Source organism: Vipera berus, assembly GCF_964194415.1.
Source record: "Vipera berus genome assembly, chromosome: Z".
In the NCBI taxonomy this organism is placed as follows: Eukaryota; Metazoa; Chordata; class Lepidosauria; order Squamata; family Viperidae; genus Vipera; species Vipera berus.
Window position 1 is genome coordinate 15751014 of NC_138205.1, and position 23384 is coordinate 15774397.

The 23384-nt window shown below is 41.3% G+C and overlaps 1 protein-coding gene across 1 annotated transcript; it reads right to left on the reverse strand.

Moving 5' to 3' along the window:
- Positions 1-1211: 1211 nt before the first annotated feature.
- On the reverse strand, positions 1212-20358 carry LOC308677898 (lysophospholipase D GDPD3-like; the record flags this gene model as incomplete). Its single annotated transcript, XM_081344596.1, has 10 exons — positions 1212-1499; positions 7837-7888; positions 8185-8244; positions 14660-14793; positions 15874-15963; positions 17942-18060; positions 18188-18233; positions 19623-19758; positions 19853-19895; positions 20217-20358. 10 exons carry the CDS (start codon positions 20356-20358, stop codon positions 1362-1364), a joined length of 960 nt encoding a protein of 319 aa, XP_081200722.1. The 3' UTR covers positions 1212-1361.
- Positions 20359-23384: the final 3026 nt, after the last annotated feature.

The window sequence follows — 23384 nt, forward strand, 5'->3', positions numbered from 1 at the left end:
CTATAATTCCCTTCCCCTTTGGGTGGTGACCAATTTCCTACAATTTTGCACCAACATAGTACAGTATAGTGTAGCTTCTTAGGATAAGCACTTCGATCAGAGAAAAGGCAATTGATATAGACTCAGACTATTGTCACTAAAGGATATGTTACATAGTGAAATGAATGATAATTATGGGGACCTCAATTTTTACAGTGCAGTTAATTTGAATTGGGACTTAGCTGGCAAAACCGGTTTTTCAGTGTTAGGGCTCAGCCAAGGAACATCTTACCAAATAATACGGAGGAAGTCTCTGGCCAGGTGTGAATTCTATTACCATTCTGAGATTGGCTCACCTCTTAGATTGGGAAATGAGATTTGTGGAATGTAAAAGTAAGAGCACTGGTACCATGAGTGTAAAACCTATGTGTGGAGGTTAACATAATGCCATCTAAGCTTGGTTTAAAAAGATTTGCAGCTATAGCTGCCATTGTTTCTGATTATTGGTCCTGCTGGCTTAAACTGATGGGAATTAATATCCAACAATATCTGGAGACTCACGGATTCCATATTTGTGCTCTAGGAAAAAAATCTGTGGAAAGTATTTTGACAAAAAAAAATCACATCATTGTGCCACCTTAACTTTAATGCTTTCAGTGTCTTTATAATTCTGTTTTTACACCAGGGATCTTCAAACTTGGCCCTTTTATGACTTGCGGACTTCAACTCCCAGAATTCCTCAGCCAGCGTGCCTGGCTGAGGAATTCTGGAAGCTGAAGTCAGCAAGTCATAAAAGGGCCAAGTTTGAAGACCACTTGCACTACACCAAACTAACCTTGTGGCCTATTTATTACCAGGGCTTTTTTTGCTCAGAACGGAGTTCCGGCACCTTTTCTGGATGGAACCTTGTAGGATAGGCAAGGAGGGTTGTACGACGTGTGAGTTCCGGCACCTTTTTCTTTTACAAAAAAAGCACTGTTTATTACAAAGGAAGCACTCCCCTCAGGAGAAAAAGAAAGTTGATTATTCTTTACCGAGTGCTTTTTTATTTCTGTTTGTTTTGCTGAGCGTTAATGAGAGAGTTGTCCTCCTCCTTTGTCTTTTTGTTCCGATTATCCAGGAGGTGAATGATGAAAATGTCAGTGTTCTACAAGCAGGATTGTAGCAAAACAGTAGCCTCGCATTATCTTCAGTCCCTTGCTTCAGTACGTAATATGTTACTCAGCTACTGAAAATGCCCCACACCGGTAACAGAATTGTTATTTTTTTTCTTTTCAAAATTACAGTATACACAGGTATACCGATCGTTCACATTCATCTTCTTTTTCTCTCTCCATTCCCCACCAGAAATGTCAATGGTGATTCTAAGATAACATAGCAATTTATGCCTGGGAAGGTGGTGGCGGGTGAGCATCCAGGTAATGCCGAAGAAGAGTTGGGTAGTCAGACATGACTCCGGAGACTCCATAGCTAAAGGCTTCCTCAAAGTCTTTTTCTTCATTCAAAACCCACAGAAGAATCTTAAATAGAAAAGAGGAAAAGGGAAAATACAATCCCAGAATGCAAACACGGGAAATAAAATGACCAAAGCCAAGACAGTACCGAGCAGAAGAGGTGCCTTTGCTGCAATCCCAAAATTTCTGGAGCAACTCTTGGAACACCAGCAATATTGACAAAAATCACCATCAGTCAGTTGCATGAGGCAGCTTTACCTGGAAGATCCTGCGATGATGCTTTTAACACCACCAAACAACTGTAATACAGATAGACTTCAAACTTACAACAGTTCGTTTAGTGACCGAAATTACAACGGCAGTGGAAAAGTGACCTATGACCGTTTTTTCACACATACGACCATTGCAGCATCCCTATGGTCATGTGATCAAAATTCAGACGCTTGGCAACTGGCTCATATTTATGACGGTTGCAATGCCCCAGAGTCACGAGATCACCTTTGGCGAGCTTCTGACAAGCAAAGTCAATGGGGAAGCCAGATTCACTTTACAACCGTGTTACTAACTTAACAACTGCAATGATCTACTTAATAACTGTGGCAAGCCTCCATCGTGGAAAACAGCATTTATAACTTTGATTCCGAAGGAAGATCAAGATCTTGTTCAACTTAAAAATTATAGGCCTATATCGCTTTTAAATAATGATTATAAAATATTTTCAAAGATTTTAGCAAATAGATTAATGGGGGTTATGCAGCAAATGATTTATTCTGATCAAACAGGTTTTATAAGTGGTAGGCAAATGAAAAATAATGTGAGACATATTGTAAATTTATTAGAATATTTGGAAAGAAATAAGTCCCTGCAGCGCTGATTTTTTTGGATGCTGAAAAAGCGTTTGATCAATTGAATTGGCAATTTTTATTTAAGGTTTTGGAGAAAATGGAGTTTGGTGGTAAGTTTTTACAATCTATTAGGGCAATATATCAAAAACAAACAGCTCAAATAATAATTAATGGTAGCTTAACAGAAGCTTGTAAAATTGAAAAGGGTACAAGACAGGGTTGTCCGTTGTCGCCATTGTTTGTTTTAACATTGGAAATATTGTTGATTAAGATGCGTGAATCAAAGAAAATAAAGGGAATTAAAATTAAAGATCAAGATTATAGATTGAAAGCGTTTGCGGATGATTTGGTTATTACATTAGGTCAACCAACTCAATCGGTTATAGATTTAATGGAAATAATTTTACAATATGGAGAAGTCTCTGGATTTAAGGTAAATAGGCAAAAAACTAAAATATTGTCTAAAAATATGACCAAAGAACAAAAGGAAGTTTTAGGAAAACTAACAGGATTTGAAATAGTTAAAAAGGTCAAATACTTGGGGGTATATCTTTCAGCTTCAAATGTGAAATTATATAAAAATAATTATGAATTGTTATGGTTAAAAATACAAAAAGAACTAGATAGTTGGAAAAAATTGCAATTGTCTTTATTGGGAAGTATTGCAGCTGTGAAAATGAATGTTTTACCTAAATTCTTATTTTTGTTTCAAATGATACCTATACTTAAAAATGATTAAAATTTGGAGGAATGGCAGAGAGGTATTAATAAATTTGTTTGGGCAGGGAAGAGACCGAGAGTTAAACTTAAGATAATGCAAGTTGCACGTGAAAGAGGTGGTCTTAAATTAAATTTTAAATTATAGTATGAAGCTGCGGTATTATCATCAATTAGTAATTGGTTCAATTTAACACAAGAGAGATTAGTGAATATTGAAGGATATGATTTGTTATATGGTTGGCATGCTTATTTATTGTATGATAAAAAAGTGGATAATGTTTTTAAGACACATATATTAAGATATGCCCTGTTGCGAGTTTGGAAAAAATATCGTTATAAGTTGAACCTTAAAATTCCAATTTGGGCAATACCTAAACATGCGATAGAAAATATAAATGTGGGATTTAAGCATGATGTGACTACATATAAAGCCCTACATGGCATGGGTCTGGATTACCTAGGGCAGCACCTGCTGCCGGCATCAACTTCCCTCCGTCCAGTGCGCTCCCACAGAGAGGGCCTCCTCAGGGTGCCTCCGATCAAAGAATGTCGATTGGTGGCCCCCAGGGGGAGGGCGTTCTCTGTGGGCGCGCCAGACCTGTGGAACCGCCTTCCGGTTGAGTTCCGGATGGCCCCCGACCTGTGCTCCTTCCGGCGTGATTTAAAAACTTATCTATTTGAACAATCTGGCCTGGTCTGATGGGTTTGGGGTTGGATTTAAATAAGTTCTTAACACATTTTTAGTATTGTATTCTTGGGCATAATTATTTAATTTTTTTAAATCTCTTTTTTAACTTTTGTATTTACACTTTTGATATTTATTGCCCTGTACACCGCCCTGAGTCCTTCGGGAGAAGGGCGGTATAAGAATTTAATAAATAAATAAATTTAATAAATAAATAAATATAAAGAAATTCTTAGATTGGAAAGAAATATGTGGCAATTAAAGTCATTTAATATTTTAAAAGAAGAAAAGATAGTACAAACTTGGTTTCAGTATGGGCAGTTACAAGCTAGATGGAAACAGGATCAGAAAATTGGTATTTCTATAGTAGATGAAAACTTGATTAAACAAATTAGAGATCAAATCCTGCACATATAAGAAGGATATATAATGCATTGATAGAATTAGATTCAGAAACGGAACTTGTTAAAGATTGTATGATAAAATGGGCTCAGAATATTCAAGAACCAATAATGATGGATACTTGGGAAACAATATGGGTCAGAAATGTAAAATTTACACAGGCACAAAATTTAAGAGAGAATTTTTATAAGATGTTTTATAGATGGCATTTAGATCCTAAGAAACTGGCATCTATGTATTCAAATTATCAGCCTAAATGCTGGAGGTGTGGTTGTGATGATGCAACGTATTAACATATATGGTGGACTTGTAAAAAAGTTAAAGCTTTTTGGATTAAAATTTGGTGGAATATGCAGAAGATATTTTAAGAAAAAGATAAAATTTTCTCCACAATTATTTTTGCTGGGTATTACTATAGACTGTACTGCTATAGAAACTAAATTGATGCTGTATTTAATAACGGCAGCAAGACTTTTGGTAGCGCAATATTGGAAGAAGGAGGATTTGCCTACTATAGAAGAATGGACTTTAAAAGTTTCGAACCTGGCAGAAATGGCGAAAATGTCAGCATATTTGAAAGACCATTCACAACAAAGATATATTCTGGAATGGAGAAGATGGATTGATTATATCCAGAATAAATATGGGACCAAAAAGTTTCATTTAGCATTTGAATGAGTATTAGATTTAGAAGATTTGTTATTATTTAGTTATTTTTAAGGAGAGTTAAAGTGCGATAGGACTCAAAATGTTATTATAGTTAGTTTGCATATTATAGTTTAAGATTGTTAGGGTCAATACCCTGTATTATGCTCTGGGAAGTCTGGGGGGGGCAGGGAGAGGGAGGGGGAACTGGGTGGGGGGGGATGGCTTTTTATGTTTTTTATGTTTGTTTGATCGCCTTGCAGTCTGAGCGCCAAAGAATTGAGGCCTTTGAGCTCTGGTGCTGGAGAAGACTCCTGCGAGTCCCTTGGTCTGCCAGGCGATCAAACCGGTCAGTCCTAGAGGAGATCAACCCTGACTGCTCTTTAGAAAGACCAGATCCTGAAGCTGAAACTCAAAATACTTTGGCCACCTAATGAGAAGGAAGGACTCACTGGAGAAGAGCCTAATGCTGGGAAAGATTGAGGGCAAGAGAAGAAGGGGACGACAGAGAATGAGGTGGCTGGATGGAGTCACTGAAGCAGTAGGCGTGAGCTTAGATGGACTCCAGAAGATGGTAGAGGACAGAAAGGCCTGGAGGAACGTTGTCCATGGGGTCGCGATGGGTCGGACACGACTTCGCAGCTAACAACAACAACAATGTTTAAAATGTATCTGTAAAACTCTTTAATAAAAAAAATAACTGGCAAGTAAGATTGTAAAATGGGGCAAAGCTCACTTAAGAAATGTCTTACTTGACAACAGAAATTTTGGGCTCAATTGTGGTCCTAATTCAAGGACTACCTGTATCTGCCTATCCTATGTTCTTGCCAAATCCAGTCTAAACATCTGGCTGGATATATAAACATAAGTTCTCCTGCTTGAGCAGGGGGCTGGACTAGAAGACCTCCAAGGTCCCTTCCAGATTCTATTCTATTCCATTCTATTCCATTCCATTCCATTCCATTCCATTCCATTCCATTCCATTCCATTCCATATTATATAGTAATAATGTAGAATCTTCAGAGAACTCTCTGAAGCCAGATTTCCCTTGTAAAAGTCTATTATTTATATGTACAATTATTTCTCCAGCATTTCCCCAGCAGACCAAGTGCAAAGCATCTTGTCACTGAAGGGAAGAAGAAGAATCTTTGCTTCTGCTGCCATCCCTACCTTAGCAACAAGCTGCAGAAAAAGTCTTGTGATTGGTTATCTGAAATAAACCCTGTGAAGTATGGTTGCATTAGCCTATGTCACAGACAGGGGAAACTAGAAAAGAGTAGAGGGGTGTTTTTTTAAAACTTGGCAACTTTAAGATGGGTGGACTTCAACTCCCAGAATGGTTGGGGAATTCTGGGAGTTGAAATCCGCACACAAGTTGCCAAGTTTGGGAGTTGAAATCCACACACAAGTTGCCAAGTTTAAAAGATACTGGTGTAGAGGGTGTTAGAGGTAGGACGCCTCTAACTTGGAGTTTGGAAAGGTGAAGTCTTTAACGTGGTTAGCAATTCCACATTATTAGAATTTCCCACAATTTAATCTTCTGTTAAAAGAGGATAGCCAAGCTTTTAGGACTGGAACTCATGTTTGACATTTTGATACTATATTATGAACATTCCTGTAAAAATGATTATGGAAAACTGGGAAGTTGGTTCTTCCTCATCCTTTCTTACAGCGTTGGTGAAAATACAAATGTGCTTTTCTTAGAGAGAAAAAAAGATTGTGTTTGAGAATTCAAAATGGCTTCTAGCATGCAAGCTTCAAATATATATATATAGAAATGATCAGGCAAGACATGGAGATTTCTGTGGATGTACCACATTCATGGATCTACATGGAGTAGAAGTAGTCCTTGACTTATGACTGCAATTGAGCCCAAAATTTCTGTGGCTAAGCAAGACAGTTAAGTGAGTTTTGCCCATTTTACAACCTTTCTTGCCATGGTTGTTAAGTGAATCACTGCAGTTGTTAAGTTAGTAACACAATTGTTAAGTGAATCTTGTTCCCTTTCTTATCAGATCGCAGAAGGTGATCATATAACCCCAGGACACTGCAACCGTCATAAATACGAACACTACAGTTGCCTGAATTTTGCTCACCTGACCACAGGGATGCAGCAATGGTTGTAAGTATGAAAAACGGTCATAAGTCACTTTTTTCAGTGCTGTTGTAACTTTGAGCGGTCACTAAACAAATGGCTGTAAGTCAGGGACTATCTGTACTCAGAAGCTAAAACATACACCCATTAGCTAGGTCAATAGCAATTTTTTTTTTGGCAATTGTTCCAACTCAGGTTTTAATTCAGGCTCAGCCACTGAGGCCCTGGGGTCATCTTGCACTTGGACTACTGCAATCCACTCTATGTGGAGCTACCCTTGAAGAGCATTTGGGAGCTATAGCTGGCACAAAATGCAGCAGCGCGAACAGTTTTAGGGGTCCCTAGAGTGGCCCATGTTACACCACTGCTACACGAACTGCTTTGGTTGCTGATTTGCTTCCGGTATTCAAGGTGTTAGTCATTACCTTTAAAGCCCCGTGTAGGGCACGGTCCAGGTTATCTGAAAAACAGTCTCACCCTGATGGGATTGGCCCTCCCTACTTAGTTTGGCAGGAGTGGGAGGCTCTGGATTCAGTTGGCCAAGGAATTGTAGCTGGTGAGATCCAATGGGAAAGCCTTTTTGCTGTGGCTCCTGCCCTTTGGAACGTCATGCCACTTGAGGTGAGATCTGCCCTCGCCCTCTTGGCCTTCCGAAAGAACCTGACTTTGCCAACTGGCCTGGGGCCCCAATGGGAGGTGGTCTCATTTCCAAGGTGGCTAGTAGACTATTAGAAGATCCCAACTCCACCCGGAGTACACATTTCATTTTATTCGCTTTGTTGTTAACTTAGTATTTTAACTTTTGATGCCCAAAGTTTTGCTCTTTTGATGTTTTAATTGCTTATATCAATGTTTATAATATTGTAAGCCACCCAGAGTTGCTTAATAGTGAGATGAGTGGCATATAACTTTAATAATAAATGAATAAATAAATAATAATTCTGATCATCCCCAGAAGTAGAGACTAGGCTGCCACCCAAAATTCTGATTTCTCAGTCTTCCCCAACATACTTGTATTCCTCTGTCTTCCAGATGTTTGAACAGCTGTTTATGCATTGCCACCCTGTTGGGAAAGGAAAGAAATAGCAATACAAGAAGTTTAGGTGTAACCACTCTACTTTATCTATTGCAGAGCCCAGCAGAAAAAGGGGAAAAAAGCTAGATATGAGAAAAATCATAGTCTCACTTGGGGAGAGAGGGGTTATTTTTCTGAAATTTATTGTCTCTAGCAGGGAAACAGCTGGCTTGGGTTATGGGCTTCATTAAGAACTCTCCTGCTGGGAAAGGAGAGAAGGTGATGAAGGAAAGGAATACTTAGTAGCAACGAAACAATTAAAACCACAGCTCTGTGTCACTCACTTGGTGGTAAATTTTGCCAGTAGTGATCCAAGTCTTCCCTTTTCCACTGGAAAATAAGTCCTACGATTAAACAAAACAAAAAGGTGGCAAAATTAACAAGCTCCTGACAACTGCTGGTTTCCTGCTGTTCCTCCTCTAAAATATTGGATCCCACACTTCTCCCCCCCCCAAGAATCCATGAATTACAAAACATACGACAAACGCATCTGGTCGTTGACGGGAGAAACTCTTAGAATAATTTTTACACACCTGCCCTGTTTTTCTTCACAACTAAACTTCTACAGAACATGAAAGAGAACATGTGAGGAAGGTCAGCTTAACTTTATCCTGTCCAATTAACCTAGGCGTTAGTCACATTATAGGGGGAAAGCCCCAAGCTGTGAGACCTGATGTAACTGAATGCCTTGTGCATTAAGTTTCTTTGTTAAACTGCACCCAGTTAGATGGATTCAGATCCAAGAGAGACACAGAATCATTGGACCCTGGACAGGTGGTTTTCTTATGTCTTCCCATAAGAGTGGGGGAGATGTTTTATTTGCTAAAAACAAAATGATACAGGAGTACTTCCTCTATTCTATTCTACTGTTAGTAAAGGTAAAGGTTCCCCTGCACATGTGTGCTAGTCATTTCCAACTCTAGGGGCCGGTGCTCATCTCTGTTTCAAAGCCGAAGAGCCAGCATTTGTCCGAGGATGTCCAAGGACGTCTCCGTGGACTAGACGCCAAAGGCGCACGAGATGCTGTTACCTTCCCACCGTAGTGGTCCCTATTTTTCTACTTGCATTTTTACGTGCTTTCGAACTGCTAGGTTGGCAGAAGCTGGGATGAGTAACAGGTGCTCACTCTGCTACGTGGCACTCGGGATTCGACCCGCCAAACTGCCGATCTTCTGATCGACAAGCTCAGCGTCCTGAGCCACTGTGTCCCTCATTTTATTGTTAACCCCATACTATTCCTGTGGTAATGACTATTGCAATACATTATTGCTCCTCGATTACTGTTACTTTATGGCAGCATTTATACTGTTATTATTCTAAGAGAGCCAGTTTAGCATAGTGGTTACGGCATTAGGCTCAAAACCAGAAGACTGGGATTTCTAGCCCCACCTTAGGCACAAAACCAGTTGGGTGACCTTGGGCCAGTCGCTTTCTCTCAGCCCTAGGAAGGAGTCAGTGACAAACCACTTCTGAAAAACCTGGCCAAGAAAACCGCAGTCTCTGAGAATCAGATAAGATTGAATGAAAAACAAGCCAACATTGTTTTGCTACAATTTCCTATACAGCTTGTCCTCTCTTGATGTGATGGAATGTGTACCTGCAGGAACAAACAGGTGGGACTTTTGGCCTTGAGGGTGAAGATTCATTCTCTCAGGTTGTGGGCGGGTTTCCAAACATTTTGTTACCAGGCTAGGTAACCTCTTCAGCGGCGTTCAGGGGAAGCTCGGGAAACAAACCTTCACCCTCATATTTTAGACATATTTTAGATATTTAAGTGTGATTGATTTAAAGAAAATTACAATGGATTGAAAATATGTTTTGAATAAGAGTTAAAAGGCCAGAATGACTAGATTTATTAAATGCAATATTTAAAGATTAAATGCATTCTTAATTATGGTAAAAAAAAAAGAATGGAAAAATTTTGGAAATATGTATTAGCTTAGGGGAACCTTGGGCTTTCAGTAGTATTCTATCTTTTTATCCCTCTTTACTCTTGTTCTTTTTTTCCTCTTCCCCCCCCCCTCTTATTTATTCCTTAAGTAAGGTAAAAGTTATGGGATGGTTTACATGAGAAAAAAATAGAATCAAGTATCTAAATGTAATTAACTTTGAGAAAATCTTAACCAGTAAGAATGTCTTGACTATTGTGGGAAAAACAAATGTGAACAAGAACGGTAAGCGGGATCTATGATGAGGCAACCAGAATGACTAGATCAGGGGTGTCAAACTCAATTTCATTGAGGGCCGCATCAGCATTGCAGTTGCCCTCAAGGGGCTGGGTGGGCGTGGCCTACTGGGTGGGCGTGGCTAGAGTGCGTATGGCCTACTGGGTGGGCGTGGCCAGCTCTATATCGTTTGCATCAAGGGTGCCTATGGGGGCCTGGGCAGGAGTGGGACAGATCTGAGGGTCTCTGGCAGAAGGAGGGTCTCTGGGCCAGGGCCAAGGCAGTGGGGGCCCTTCCCTCACTGTTTCCAGGATGGCTTCGCGGGCCACATGAAACCATTTCGCGGGCCGGATCCGGCCCCCGGGCCTTGTGTTTGACATGTCTGGACTAGATAGAAAAGAAATATTATATTGTGATCATTATTTGTGGAAATATTAGAAAAAAATTTACATTCAATTGTTATCTATCAAAACAATAAGAACTGTGTTAAGGTTGGTAAAAGAGAACATTATGGGAAGAAGAGGAAATCAAGTAAAGCTGTTTTGTGGATTATAGATGATAGAAACCAATCGTTAGCGAACGTTTTTTAAATGTAAACCCAGACAACACACTGTTTACCGGCTATTAAGGTGACCATGTTAAAAAATTAATAAAATATATTATTAAAAAAAACCAAAACCTTCACCCTCATCCTACACCCGAGCCACAGATATTCTCCACTACTATTGCGAAACTTTGGCTTTCTTAGAAAAATGCTCAGATTAAGAGACTGCACTCTCTTTTTTTTCTGGGAAAACTTTGTGTGGTCCAAGGTTTTCTGCTGCTCCAGGTACACATTGTTCCATCCCACTAATGACCATTCATTTGGTGACTGTTCAGAGTTACGACTGAGTTGGGGGGAAAAAAGCATCTTAGGGCTGCCCTTGCACTTACGACCGTCTCTCCATCCCCACCGTCAGTCACATGATTGTGATTGGGACGCTTGACACTCATAGGACAACGTCTGTGACCTTCCATCCCAGCTTCCAAGATGCAAGTGGGGAAGCTGGCAGGGAAGGTCACAAGTTGCAGTCATGTGATGACTTATTTAACCACCACAGTGATTCACTTAACCACCATGGCAAAAAAAAGAAGGTAGAATTGAGTATTTTCTTGTGAGATCTCACGCAATTACTGCACCACTTAATGATGAACTTTCTGGTTTCTGTTGAGCTCTACCTGTATACAGCAGCTGGCTGGGGAATTCTGGGAGTTGAGGTCCACACATCTTAAAAGTTGCCAAGATTGGGAGCCCCTGGTGTATACTGTCCTCGAGAATATTACTACTATGCATTAACATTTCTTTCTTAAGCCTGCTCTGTCTTAAGTTGCCTCTGATTTCTTCTTTTTTTTTCCTGTTAATGGCTGCATGTAGAGCTCTTGCAATTTTTTTTATACTGTACTTTGTGTTGCTGCATTGCTATACTTCCCTTTTGCACTCTCTGCTCCTGAAGGAAAACACCGTCTTTTGTTTGGCTGCTGAACTATTTGCTGGAGGCTGCAGAGCTGCAAAAGAGCATCTCCTCCATTCTCCTCCCACAGCTGTGTCAAAGGTTGCAGCATTTATTGGCAACTCTTTTGTGTTGATGCTGGGTGGAAGACGCCGATGGGAGGAGAAGACAACCCGAGGCACCTGCAATTTTGCTAAGTCGCTTCTCCTCCACACCAGCCTCCATCATTTTTCCTTCAGAATTCCTTTTAGATATTGGAACTTCAAGGAGATTCAAATAATTCCATTTGAAACCTTGGGAGTTATTTCCTTTGGTGGTTTGTGTTTTTTGCATTTTAATACTTCCTGCTTCTCAAAGAGTCAACATTATGCCTTATAAAAAAAAATTCCAGTCTTTTCTTGCTATGCTTCACAGCAATTGCCTCTGAAGCAAAAGATCCTACGTAGTTGTCATCCTTCTGTTGATGGTCAGTGAAATGTTTACTGGTTCTAGAAGTGGCAAGGGGAGAAGCTATCTGAGAAGGGGGAAAAGAGTACTACTGTATTCATATTTCTGGAAGGGACCTTGGAGATCATCTAGTCCAGCCCCCTGCTCAAGCAGAAGACCTTACACAGAAGACCTGGAGGCGGTCCGGGTCTGGATGGGGAGGAACAGGCTTCAGCTCAACCCTGACAAGACTGAGTGGCTGTGTGTGTTGGCATCTCGGGAAACGCAGATTATTCCATCTCTTAATATGGGGGGTGAGTTACCCCCCATAGATCGGGCTCGCAACTTGGGGGTCCTTCTAGATTCACAGCTCTTTTTAGAAGATCATATAGGAGCTGTGACTAGGGGGGGCCTTCGCCCAGGTTCGCCTGGTGCGCCAGTTGCGGCCCTATCTAGACTGGGATGCCTTGCGTACAGTCACTCATGCGCTCGTGACCTCTCGTTTGGACTACTGCAACGCTCTCTACATGGGGCTGCCCTTGAGGACCACTTGGAGGCTTCAACTGGTACAGAATGCAGCCGCGCGAGTGGTGTTGGGGGTCTCCCGATACTCCCATGTTACACCTCTGCTCCGCGAGCTGCATTGGCTGCCAGTTGCCCTCCGGGTGAGATTCAATTATTGTATTATATTGGGCATAATTATTTAATTCTTTTTAACTTTTGTATTTATATTTTGATATTTATTGCCCTGTACACCGCCCTGAGTCCTTCGGGAGAAGGGCGGTATAAAAATTTAATAAATAAATAAATAAATAAATTTGAGACAAATGGCTGTTCAGTCTCTTAAAAACCTCCAATATTGGAGTACCTACAATTTCTGAAGGCAAGCCATTCCACTGGTTAATTGTCCCCCCTGTTAGGAAGTTTCTCCTTAATTCCAGGTTGCTTCTCTCCTTGATTAGTTTCCATCCATTGTTTCTTGTCTTGCCTTCAGGTGCTTTGGAGAATAGGTTGACCGTTCTTTGTGGCAGCCCCTTAAATACTGGAATACTGCTATTGTGTCACCCCTAGTCCATCTTTTCTTTAGATCAAACAAACTCTTTGTTTGTTTCCCATCTTTTATTATTTTTTATAAATAACTGAAGGTCGGGAACATACCAATTACTCTCCCTAATTTTCCCCACAACAATAATCCTGTGAGGTGGGTTGGATTGAGAGAGATTGACTTTCCCAAAATCACCCAGCTGGCTTTCATTCCTACAGTGGGACTAGAACTCATCATCTCCTGGTGATTGGCTCAAAGTCATCCAGCCAGCTTTTATGCCTAAGGCGGGACTAGAACTCACAGCCTCCTGGCAATTAGTCCAAAGTCATCCAGTAGGCTTTCATGCCTAGTGCCTTAACTACTAGACCATTAACGGCTCATGAATACATGCTCCATGGTCACTGATTGACATATAGCTCAGAGTAGCATATAAAATGACAACTGGCAAAAGAATAAAATATAATCAAATAGAGGCAGCTTGCAGACAGAAGCAATTGATCCAGAAGGACTCCCCATATCTCTTGACTGAATGCCTGGGAAAAGGCTGGTCTTCCTAGCCTTTCAGAAGACCGACAGGCAGGGCCATTTGGATCTTGGGAAAATGATGTCCCACAGGAACAGCAATAGAACAGCAATAGAAAAGGCACACGGCTCAGATCCCATCAGATGACATTGATTAATGGATGGGACCTGGCACATGTCAACCTTATCAGATTGTACAGGTAGTCCTCAACTGACCCCAAAATTTGTGTGGTTCAGTGAGACATTTGTTAAGTGTGTTTTGCCCCATTTTGCGACCTTTCTTGCCACAGTTGTTAAGTGATTCAGTGCAGTTGATAAGTTAGTAATCCAGTTATTAAATGAATCCGACTTCCTTGTTGGAAAGTCACAAAAGGCAACCCCATGACCTTGGGACACAGCAACGGTCATAACTATGAACCAGTTGCCAAGCATCTGAATTTTGATCACATGATCATGGGGTTGCTGCAAAGGTGGTAATTGTGAAAATGGTCGTAAGTCACATTTTTCAGTGCCGTTCTAACTTCGAACTGTCACTAAATGAACTGTTGTAAGTCGAGGACTAGCTGTATTAGATGAGCAGGAGCAGCTGGAGATAGGTTGTCTCATACAAAACGCAAGCAAAGCCAGAGCAAAGGGTTTGAGAGGGCAGCCTTGGCCATGGCTCACTGGAGCTGATAGACCAGGGGTAGGCAACCTTGGCTCTTTTATGACTCGTGGACTTCAACTCCCAGAATTCCTGAGCCAGCATGGCTCAGCTTGGAAACCTCTCCCTTTCCCCTCAGGATGGCTGGCTCAGGAATTCTGGGAGTTGAAGTCCACGAGTTATAAAAGAGCCAAGGTTGCCTACTTCTCTGCTCTCCTCGGTTGAGAATTCTTGGATGCTGCTTAGCTACTGGTCCTGCAGAAAGGCCATTGTGTGATGTGGACACAAAATAACCCTCCCTTTTCTCAGAATTAGCATACCAGGAAAGTGTTTCTCCAAAGCTGGCACACGGCTCTGTTTGAAGGGCCCGCGACTTCCAAAGTCTGATCATTACGGTAGATAGATGACCAAGTTTCTAACTCTGTATATTTTTCTGCCTGAATCCCCCACCCTTGTAGTGACTGTTACCTGTTTATGATCGAGGGCAGCACGAATTCAAGGAACGATTCCTTCAGAGGGACGAAGGGCAGGAGTCCAAGATACCAGAGACAAAGCAGGGCGATGACTCTCTTCCTGGAGAAGATGTAGGGCATGTCTTTGTTCTGGAGGATAAATAACATTTATTTTTATTTTAGACAGCGGGAGGATTTTGTCATGCCTACACTTCAAGTCCTAGGAAGGTTTCTGCCCTTCATCCCACTGCTTTGTTTTCTAGCTCGCTGAGTATCCAAATGCCCCAGGGAATTCTTGCCCTGACTTGGCAAACACAACTGCTTAACACAGTCTTTCCATCTTGCTTGGTGGATATAGGGAACTGCTGTCTGATGCTTATGCAGAATTGGAAAAAGCAGGTGTAACATGTTGGTCTACAAAGAAAGCTTAAGGAGAGAAAGGAGAAAGGGAGGGAAGTTTTTAACCATGCTCTAATGCAGGGGTGTCAAACTGCCAACCCACGGGCCAGTTGCATTGTGCTGAGGCTACGCCCACCCCAGCTCCAGCAATGCAAAAAAAGTCTCGATACATCACGACATGCCACGTGACACGGCGAGTTTGACCCCCGTGCTCTAATGTGTTACAAGTAATCCTCGACTTACAACCACAATTGTGACAGGAACTTTCCCACTGCTACATAAGGTGGTCTTAAGTGAGTTGTTGTGCCTAATTTTATGACTCTTCGGCTGTGGTTGATAAGTGAATCACACACTTGTTAAGCGAGTCTGGCTTCCCCCCGTTGACTTTGCTTGTCAGAAGCTCTCATGACTCTTGAGACACAGCAACGGTCATAAATACAGGACAGTTGCCAAGCACCTGAATTCGTAACAGTGGAGATGCTGCAACATTTGTAAGTGTGAGGTAAGTGACTTTTTTTCAGCACCATGGTAACCGGGTCACTAAATGAATGCTTGTAAGTAGAGGAGGACTTCTGTTAAGGGATATTTTATTTACTGCTGTCTGAAGAATTGGAAAAAAAAACTTACATTATCTTTATGCAGCCTGAATCTTTAAGCCAGGGGTCTTCAAACTTGGCCCTTTTATGACTCGTGGACTTCAATGCTGAGGAATTCTGGGAGTTAAAGTCCACGAGTCATAAAAAGGCCAAGTTTGGAGACCCCTGCTTTAAGCAAAAAAAGTGTTTGTAAACATAAAATGTGAAACTGGAGAAAAAGACATTTTATACGCACAGCTTTGTGGCATTTTTTAAGTATTCGATCCTGTATGGAGGCCCAGATGGTGATGTGGGAACGATGGTATTTCTGGACAAGATGCGCTACCTGTGTTCACAGAAAGAAGGCAAAATAACACATACTCAGATAACGGATTTCTAGAAGGAATGTCAAGTTTTTAGTTGCAGAAGCACCAATCAGATGAGTGAAAAGGGAGTCTGAAGCCACCAATCGGGGTTTCTCTGTTGGGCATTGATTTGGGCAAAGGTAGTCTTACGCATTTTCCTACTATATTGTGGAGCTCTACAGACATTCAGCTTCTTCTAACACCTTGATGTGAACACTGATATGAATACAGGTAGTCCTCAACGTACGACCACAACGGAGCCCAAAATTTCATTTGCTAAGTGAGAAATTTGTTAAGTGAGTTTTGCCCCATTTTACAACTTTTCTGGCCGTGTTTGTTAAGTGAACCACTGCAGTTGTTAAATTAGTTAAGCGGATCTGGCTTCCTCATTGACTTTGCTGGTCAGAAGGCCGCAAAAGGGGATCCCACGACCCCAAGATACTGCATCTGTCATAAGAATGAATCAGTTGTCAAGCATCCGAATGTAAATCACGTCACCGTGGGAATGCTGCAACTGTCATAACTGGGAAAAATGACAAGTCATCTTTTCCCCAGTACCGTTGTAACTTTGAACAGTCACTAAATGAGCTGTTGTAAGTCAAGGACCATACCTGTATGTCGGGCTCCCAATCCGCTAGCCAGGACTGTGGCCACCTGTACTCTCGGCACAAGGATGACAACTTGAAGACCATAGGCTAATTATAGCTCTCTTTATTCTTTTACTGCCTCTAAAGCTTCAAAGTTCATAGTACCATAAAATACAGGTAGTCATCATCTTATAATCACAATGGGGACCAGAATTTCCACTGATAAGCCATTTTTAAATGAGTTGTGCCCGATTTTACAACTTTTTTGCCATGATTAAGTGAATCACTGCAGTCGTTAAGCAAATCTGGCTTCCCCCATTGACCCTGTTTGTTGGGAGCCATCTGAGAAGGTTGCAAATGGGATGAAGTGACCCTCAGACGCTGCAACCACCATAAATACATGCCAGTTGCCAAGTGTCCAAATTTTGATCAGGGGGATGCTACAATGACTGTAAGTGCAAGGACCGGGTCATAAATAACTTTTCTTCACAACTTCAGAACAAATGGTTGTAAACTGAGGACTCTCTGTTGTTATATGGTCAAAAGGACGTAAAAATTGTGGTTCTTTTGGTTTTGGTGACTCCGGCAGCCTGTGATATTCCTGGTCCTAGCAAAACTGAAAGCCTTATACAAAATTAGTTATCTCTCAGGAGAAGACTGCCAGTTCCTGCTCTAAATTATGATTCCATAATTCAATGTTGTGAATATTTCTTGACACTATGTAAGCCTTTGATTACTTATTTCCTTTCCTCTATGGCTGCCATTTTTATGTAAAATCCCAGATATGTTTTAAAACCCATGGAAAGTTCATTCCTGTAGCAAACTTTTTTTTTCTTCAAAATGATGAATCCAAATTTCTCAACAGATTTGAGCAGCCTCAGATGAAAGAGTTAACTGCAGAAGTGGAATGAGACCTGGGAGGTCAACATCTTCCTGGATGTTCTATATATTCTTAGGAATGTGACTGAATTACAGGAATGAGAGAACAGCAATAGAAATAGAAATAAGAATAGAAATAATAGAATAGAATAGAGTAGGGTAGGGTAGGGTAGGGTAGGGTTGGATATTTTTTTATTGACCAAGTGTGATTAGACGCACAAGGAACACCTCTACTATTAACGTTATTTTTGTCTGCTAGAAAAATAGAAAGTGTCCTGTATCTTAATTGATAAGAGATTTTCAAGTTGAATATGGTTCTGTGCATGGGAGAGACTGTTTTGGTGAATAACATAGCTTCATGTTGACAGGTATAAAAGCAAGAGAGATGTAGAGGCTGGAAGGTGGACATTGGCCAAGGTCTGTGCTCCATGCAAAATGGTGCTGGAGATGTTGGGCAGGAAAGACATTTGAATAGCTCAGTTGGGTTTCTTACCTGATGGATGAGCTCATCATTATCCTCTTTAATTTCAATGTTAATCGGGACTGAAGGGAACTGCTCAAAAACCTCTTCCAAACGAGGAATCTGATGATCAGTGCCATGGGAGAAGCTTCCTGTTAGGAAGGGTAGGTTGAGGGTTACTACAAAGAACTGAGCATTTTTCTCAGGGACAAAGAGAACAGATGATTTGCTTTCTACCACAGTGCATTTTCCCCCAAAGCAACTCATAGTCCTACTCACCTGGAGCAAATGTCACCTCCAGAGAAGACAGATAGTGTGGCAAATCCTAGGGAACACAACCAATGAGAGTAAGGAGTGGTAAGAGTGGTTTTGAGAGAGATTTGCCATATGTGTTGAAAGGAGGGAATGGAGAGCAGGCCTTCCTAGAAGTTTTGGGAGAAGCTCTTTGGTTCTCCCCATAGAGCTAGAACCATTGTTCAAAGGGAGTAATATGGAAGTTATCTTGTTTCTGGAAAACGGGTAAAGCCCTTGGGGTGCAGTGGTTGGAATGCTGAAATAGGAGTGATAAGGTCCAAGCTAGATCCATTTGTAGGAGATCAACACCTTCATCCAAATGCAGCCTTATTCTGTCGTGACCCAAGCTTCACCTCTTTCGTTATGTGATATCGTGTTGTGCTCTCAAAAGTGGTGAAGCTTGCATTGTGATGGCACAATGGTGGTTTTGTCAAGGATCATTATATCATTACAATGGTGCCCAACCCAAACACAAGCCCTCTCCCAGTCATACATTTCACGAGGTGACTTTGGGCGAATCACACACACTCTACCCAACATAGCTCAATGGGATATATATTAACACTCTCCATTGTTAACACTTATATAGATAGATAGATAGATAGATAGATAGATAGATAGATAGATAGATAGATAGATAGATAGATAGACAAAGGTAAAGGTTCCCCCGCACATGCGTGCTAGTCGTTTCCGACTCTAGGGGCCGGTGCTCATCTCCGTTTCAAAGCCGAAGAGCCAGCACTTGTCCGAGGACGTCTCCGTGGTCATGTGGCTGGCATGACTAGATGCCAAAGGTGCATGGAACGCTGTTACCTTCCCACCGTAGTGGTCCCTATTTTTCTACTTGCATTTTTACGTGCTTTTGAACTGCTTGGTTGGCAGAAGCTGGGACGAGTAACAGGTGCTCACTCTGCTACGCAGCACTCGGGATTCGACCCACCAAAGTGCCAACCTTCTGATCGACAAGCTCAGCATCCTAACCCACTGAGCCTCCGTGTCCCTTTATATATATATATATATATATATATATATATATATATATATATATATATATATATATATATATATATATATATATATATATATATATATATATATATATATATATATATTGTATATATATATATATATATATATATATATATATATATATATATATATATATATATATATATATTGTGTATATATATATTGTGTATATATATATATATATATATATATATATATATATATATATATATATATATATATATATATATATATATATGTGTGTATAAATAATGACTTAATAATGGGAAACAGTCTGGGAACATTACATATGTCGCCTTAAAATCTTGCCTTAAAATCTGTCATAGAATGGAACTGAATAAACAACCCAAAGCCAGAGCACGTGGGGGACCAGGGATCTAGAAACGCTCACCTTATAGTATGTGAGGCTGATATCAATGTTGTGCCCTGTCTGGCGTTTCAGATTTTCATCATGGGACACAACCACAACCCCATCTTTCGTTATGTGGCAATCCAGTTCAAGCAGGTTTGTCCCCTGGCTCACTGCACTGGGAAGATGCAAAGATTGGCAAGAGAAGTTGAAGGACAGGATTAGTGCAGAAGAAGGGCAAGTTGAGGTAGAGTGGAGATTGCATTACTCACTTTTTAAAGGCGCCCAAAGTGTTCTCAATCTGCTCTCCAGCACCTGAAGAGGAAATCAGATTCCAAGAAACTTTATCTTGGGCAGTCTACCTCCTTGGAAGGTAGGTTCTGCTTTGGGCTTTAGGAATGTGGCTTTACAAGTCTTGAGACTACCGCGGAGCAGGAAGAAATGCAAATATCCCACCTGCCCACTTCTCAAGAGGAGAAGCAGAGGCAGGAGTCTCATGACTTATTGCTTTTCTCCCTGCTTCCCTCATTCATCCTTGACTTGCAGCTGAGGTGGACATGCTGGCCTCTCCAGCCTCCCTCTAGCTGCCCACAAAGCCACTCTATCAAAATACCCAATTTACACCTCACAACTTACCACCCCTGTGAGAGACATGCAAGCATCGAACGGGAAACCTGTGCGGTTTGTGAAGGAGATGTGGCTTCTTCCGAAGACAGTGAGATGCCAGCGCGTAGATTCCCAAGGCAGGTAGCCCATAGAGGAGCACGTTGCAGCTCATTGTGGTATGTGGCAACGAGGAAGCAGGTGGTTAGTATTTCTGAGGTTGGTAAATTAAAGCAAGGAGCAGCAACCAGGAGCTGGGACACTCAGATGCTCTGGAATGAGAAGCGCTCCTGGTTTTCTCAGCAAGAAAAGTAGGGATTAGGTCATCTGCAGAGAGCCTGGAAAAAGTCGGTAGGTGAAATCAGGTAGATTGGAAATCCTGATTTGCTGGTGCCATGAATCTTGAATGCTGTAGGTAAGCAAGGCAGTGAAGGGCAGGAGTAGGAGTTAATGGGTGTGTAGAAGCAAAGGTCAGAAACGTAACCCTCCCCTTTGCTACCAGCACCTGCCCATCATGACTTTTTACCTATTGGTTTTTAGTGTGTGTGTGTGTTTACAGGTCACATGGTCATAAATGGGCACACATGGTTCGGCCCCTCCCAGCCTTCTGCCAAGCTGCTTATGTTGTCATTTTGCCACACCCGTGGGGGGAAAAAAGCCGCTTTCTTGACAGGAGAATCAAGACAGGATTGGGCCTACTTGCTTCTACCTTCTGTGCCCTCAAGAATTGGACTCCACTTTCGGATCTGGACACCTGTCTCCTTCATCACCGTGCACACCTGGAGACTTCTGGAAGCCACACAGATCCCATCTCCACAGTTACATAAACAAAGGAGGATTGCCTTGTGGCCTGTGGAAGGTTCCCTTCCAATGGCGATATACTTGCTTCAGAAAAGGGATTGGTTTATTTCTTGAGACAGCTGTAGAGAAAGAAAGCACAATATTTTCACCACACCTACGGTGGTCCCCTTTGTGGCTAGCTGGTGGCATTTGTGTGTGTCAAAAACTCTTCGTGTAAGAACTGTTTTCAATTTTTCCTAAGTCAAAGAATCTGGATCCCATCGCTTGTAAAAACCAAACGCTCACCGTCCCCCTAAAGCAAAGGTCTGCAACCTTGACAAATTTAAGACTTGTGGACTTCAGCTACCGGAATTCCTCAGCCAGGTTGCAGACCCCTGCCCTAAAGGGCATTCATATCTTTATACAGGCAGTCCTCCACTTAAAACTGTTCATTTAGTGACCATTCAAAGTTACAGCGGCACTGAAAAAAGTGACATGAGGATTATTCACACTTAGGACCACTGCAGCATCCCCACGGTCACATGATCAAAATTCAGATGCTTGGCAACTGGTTCGTATTTGTGACAGTTGCAGTGTCACAGAGTCATGTGATCACCTTTTGCAACCTTCTGACAAGCAAAGTCAATGGGGAATCCAGATTCCCTTGACAACCATGTTACCAACTAGCAGTGCTTCATCTTAACTGTGACAAGAAAGATCGTAAAATGGGGCAAAACTCACAATAAATGTCTCGCTTAGCAACACAAATTTTGGGTTCAATTCTGGTCCTAAGTGGAGGACTGCATGTATTTTAAATTGTGTTAATCCTTTATGGTAAATGTTAAGGGCTTAATTGAATGTTCAGTGATGGTGCCCCACTTAGATTGCTAGTGAAAGTCTTTTTAATGTGCAGCTCATATGACGTCACAACCTTTATTTTTTTTTGAGGTACTTTCCTCTTTGTTCTCTGTCTTATGCCAGGGGCAGCCTTAATATGTCTGTAGCAATTTGGGCATTGAAGTGTTTTTTCCATCTTTAAACCTTTTGCCATGGATGTAGCATATTACTGCAGGGTATGGTCAGAAAATTCTTAGAGAAATATTTCTCAGTCTTGACAAATGTGCTAGCAAGGGAATTCTGGGAGTTGAAGTCCACACATCTTAAAGTTGCCAGAATTGAGAACCACTGAGGGTGTAAAAGGCCCTGCCCCTCTTAAGTAACTAGAGCAGGGGTGTCAAACTGCCGGCCCAGGGGCCGGACGCGTCATGAGAAAACCGCGCCCGCCCATTGCCGACAATGGGGAAAAAGCTCCAATATGTTGTGCGATGTCACAGGACATCGTGAGTTTGACATGTCTGAACTAGAGCAAGGGTCTTCAAACCTGGCCCTTATATGATTTGTGGACTTCAACTCCCAGAATTCCTTAGCCAGCGAAGAACTACCTTTATGCTATTCCACTGCTGATTCTTTTTTAGCTTTGATGTTTTTAATATATAGTACGATATCATCACATCACCTGGAATGGCAGGAAATTATAATGAATCCAGCACTGTCTGAGTGAACCATACAGAATTAAGAACCCATACGGCCTTTTAATAATAGGTATAGCTTTCTTCCAAAGAGTGCTCAGCCCTCATTTTAAAATGCTAAGGTTCACCTGCAACACCAGTGACCCATAAGCCAAGATTTCCATTTGTCAAAACCAAGATTACATTGTCACTTTCTATCCAAGGGCCAAATAAAATAAAAGGGCCAAGTTTGAAGACCCCTGTACCAGAGTGCGCATGCCTATGATTGTTTGATTCCCTGTTTGGCTTGGATAGAAAGTGACAATGTAATCTTGGTTTTGACAAATGGAAATCTTGGCTTATGGGTCACTGGTGTTGCAGGTGAACCTTAGCATTTTAAAATGAGGGCTGAGCACTCTTTGGAAGAAAGCTATACCTATTATTAAAAGGCCCTATGGGTTCTTAATTCTGTATGGTTCACTCAGACAGTGCTGGATTCATTATAATTTCCTGCCATTCCAGGTGATGTGATGATATCGTACTATATATTAAAAACATCAAAGCTAAAAAAGAATCAGCAGTGGAATAGCATAAAGGTAGTTCTTCACTTACCACCATCCCTCTAGTAACCATTTAAAGTTATAACAGCACTGGAAAAAATGAGTTATTTTATTTATTTATTTATTTATTTGGTTTTATATACCGCCCTATTCCCGAAGGACTCAGGGCGGTTTACAGGACAAAGTTAAAAAACAATATAAGTTAAAATAGAGTTAAAATAAAATTAAATAACAATTAATAGCCCCAAAAGTTAAAAATTTAAAACCCCTCAGTCAAGGCCAGATAAATCAAATAACCAGGTTTTTAGGTCCCGGCGAAACGAACGAAGGTCGGGGGCAGTCCAGAGATCCAC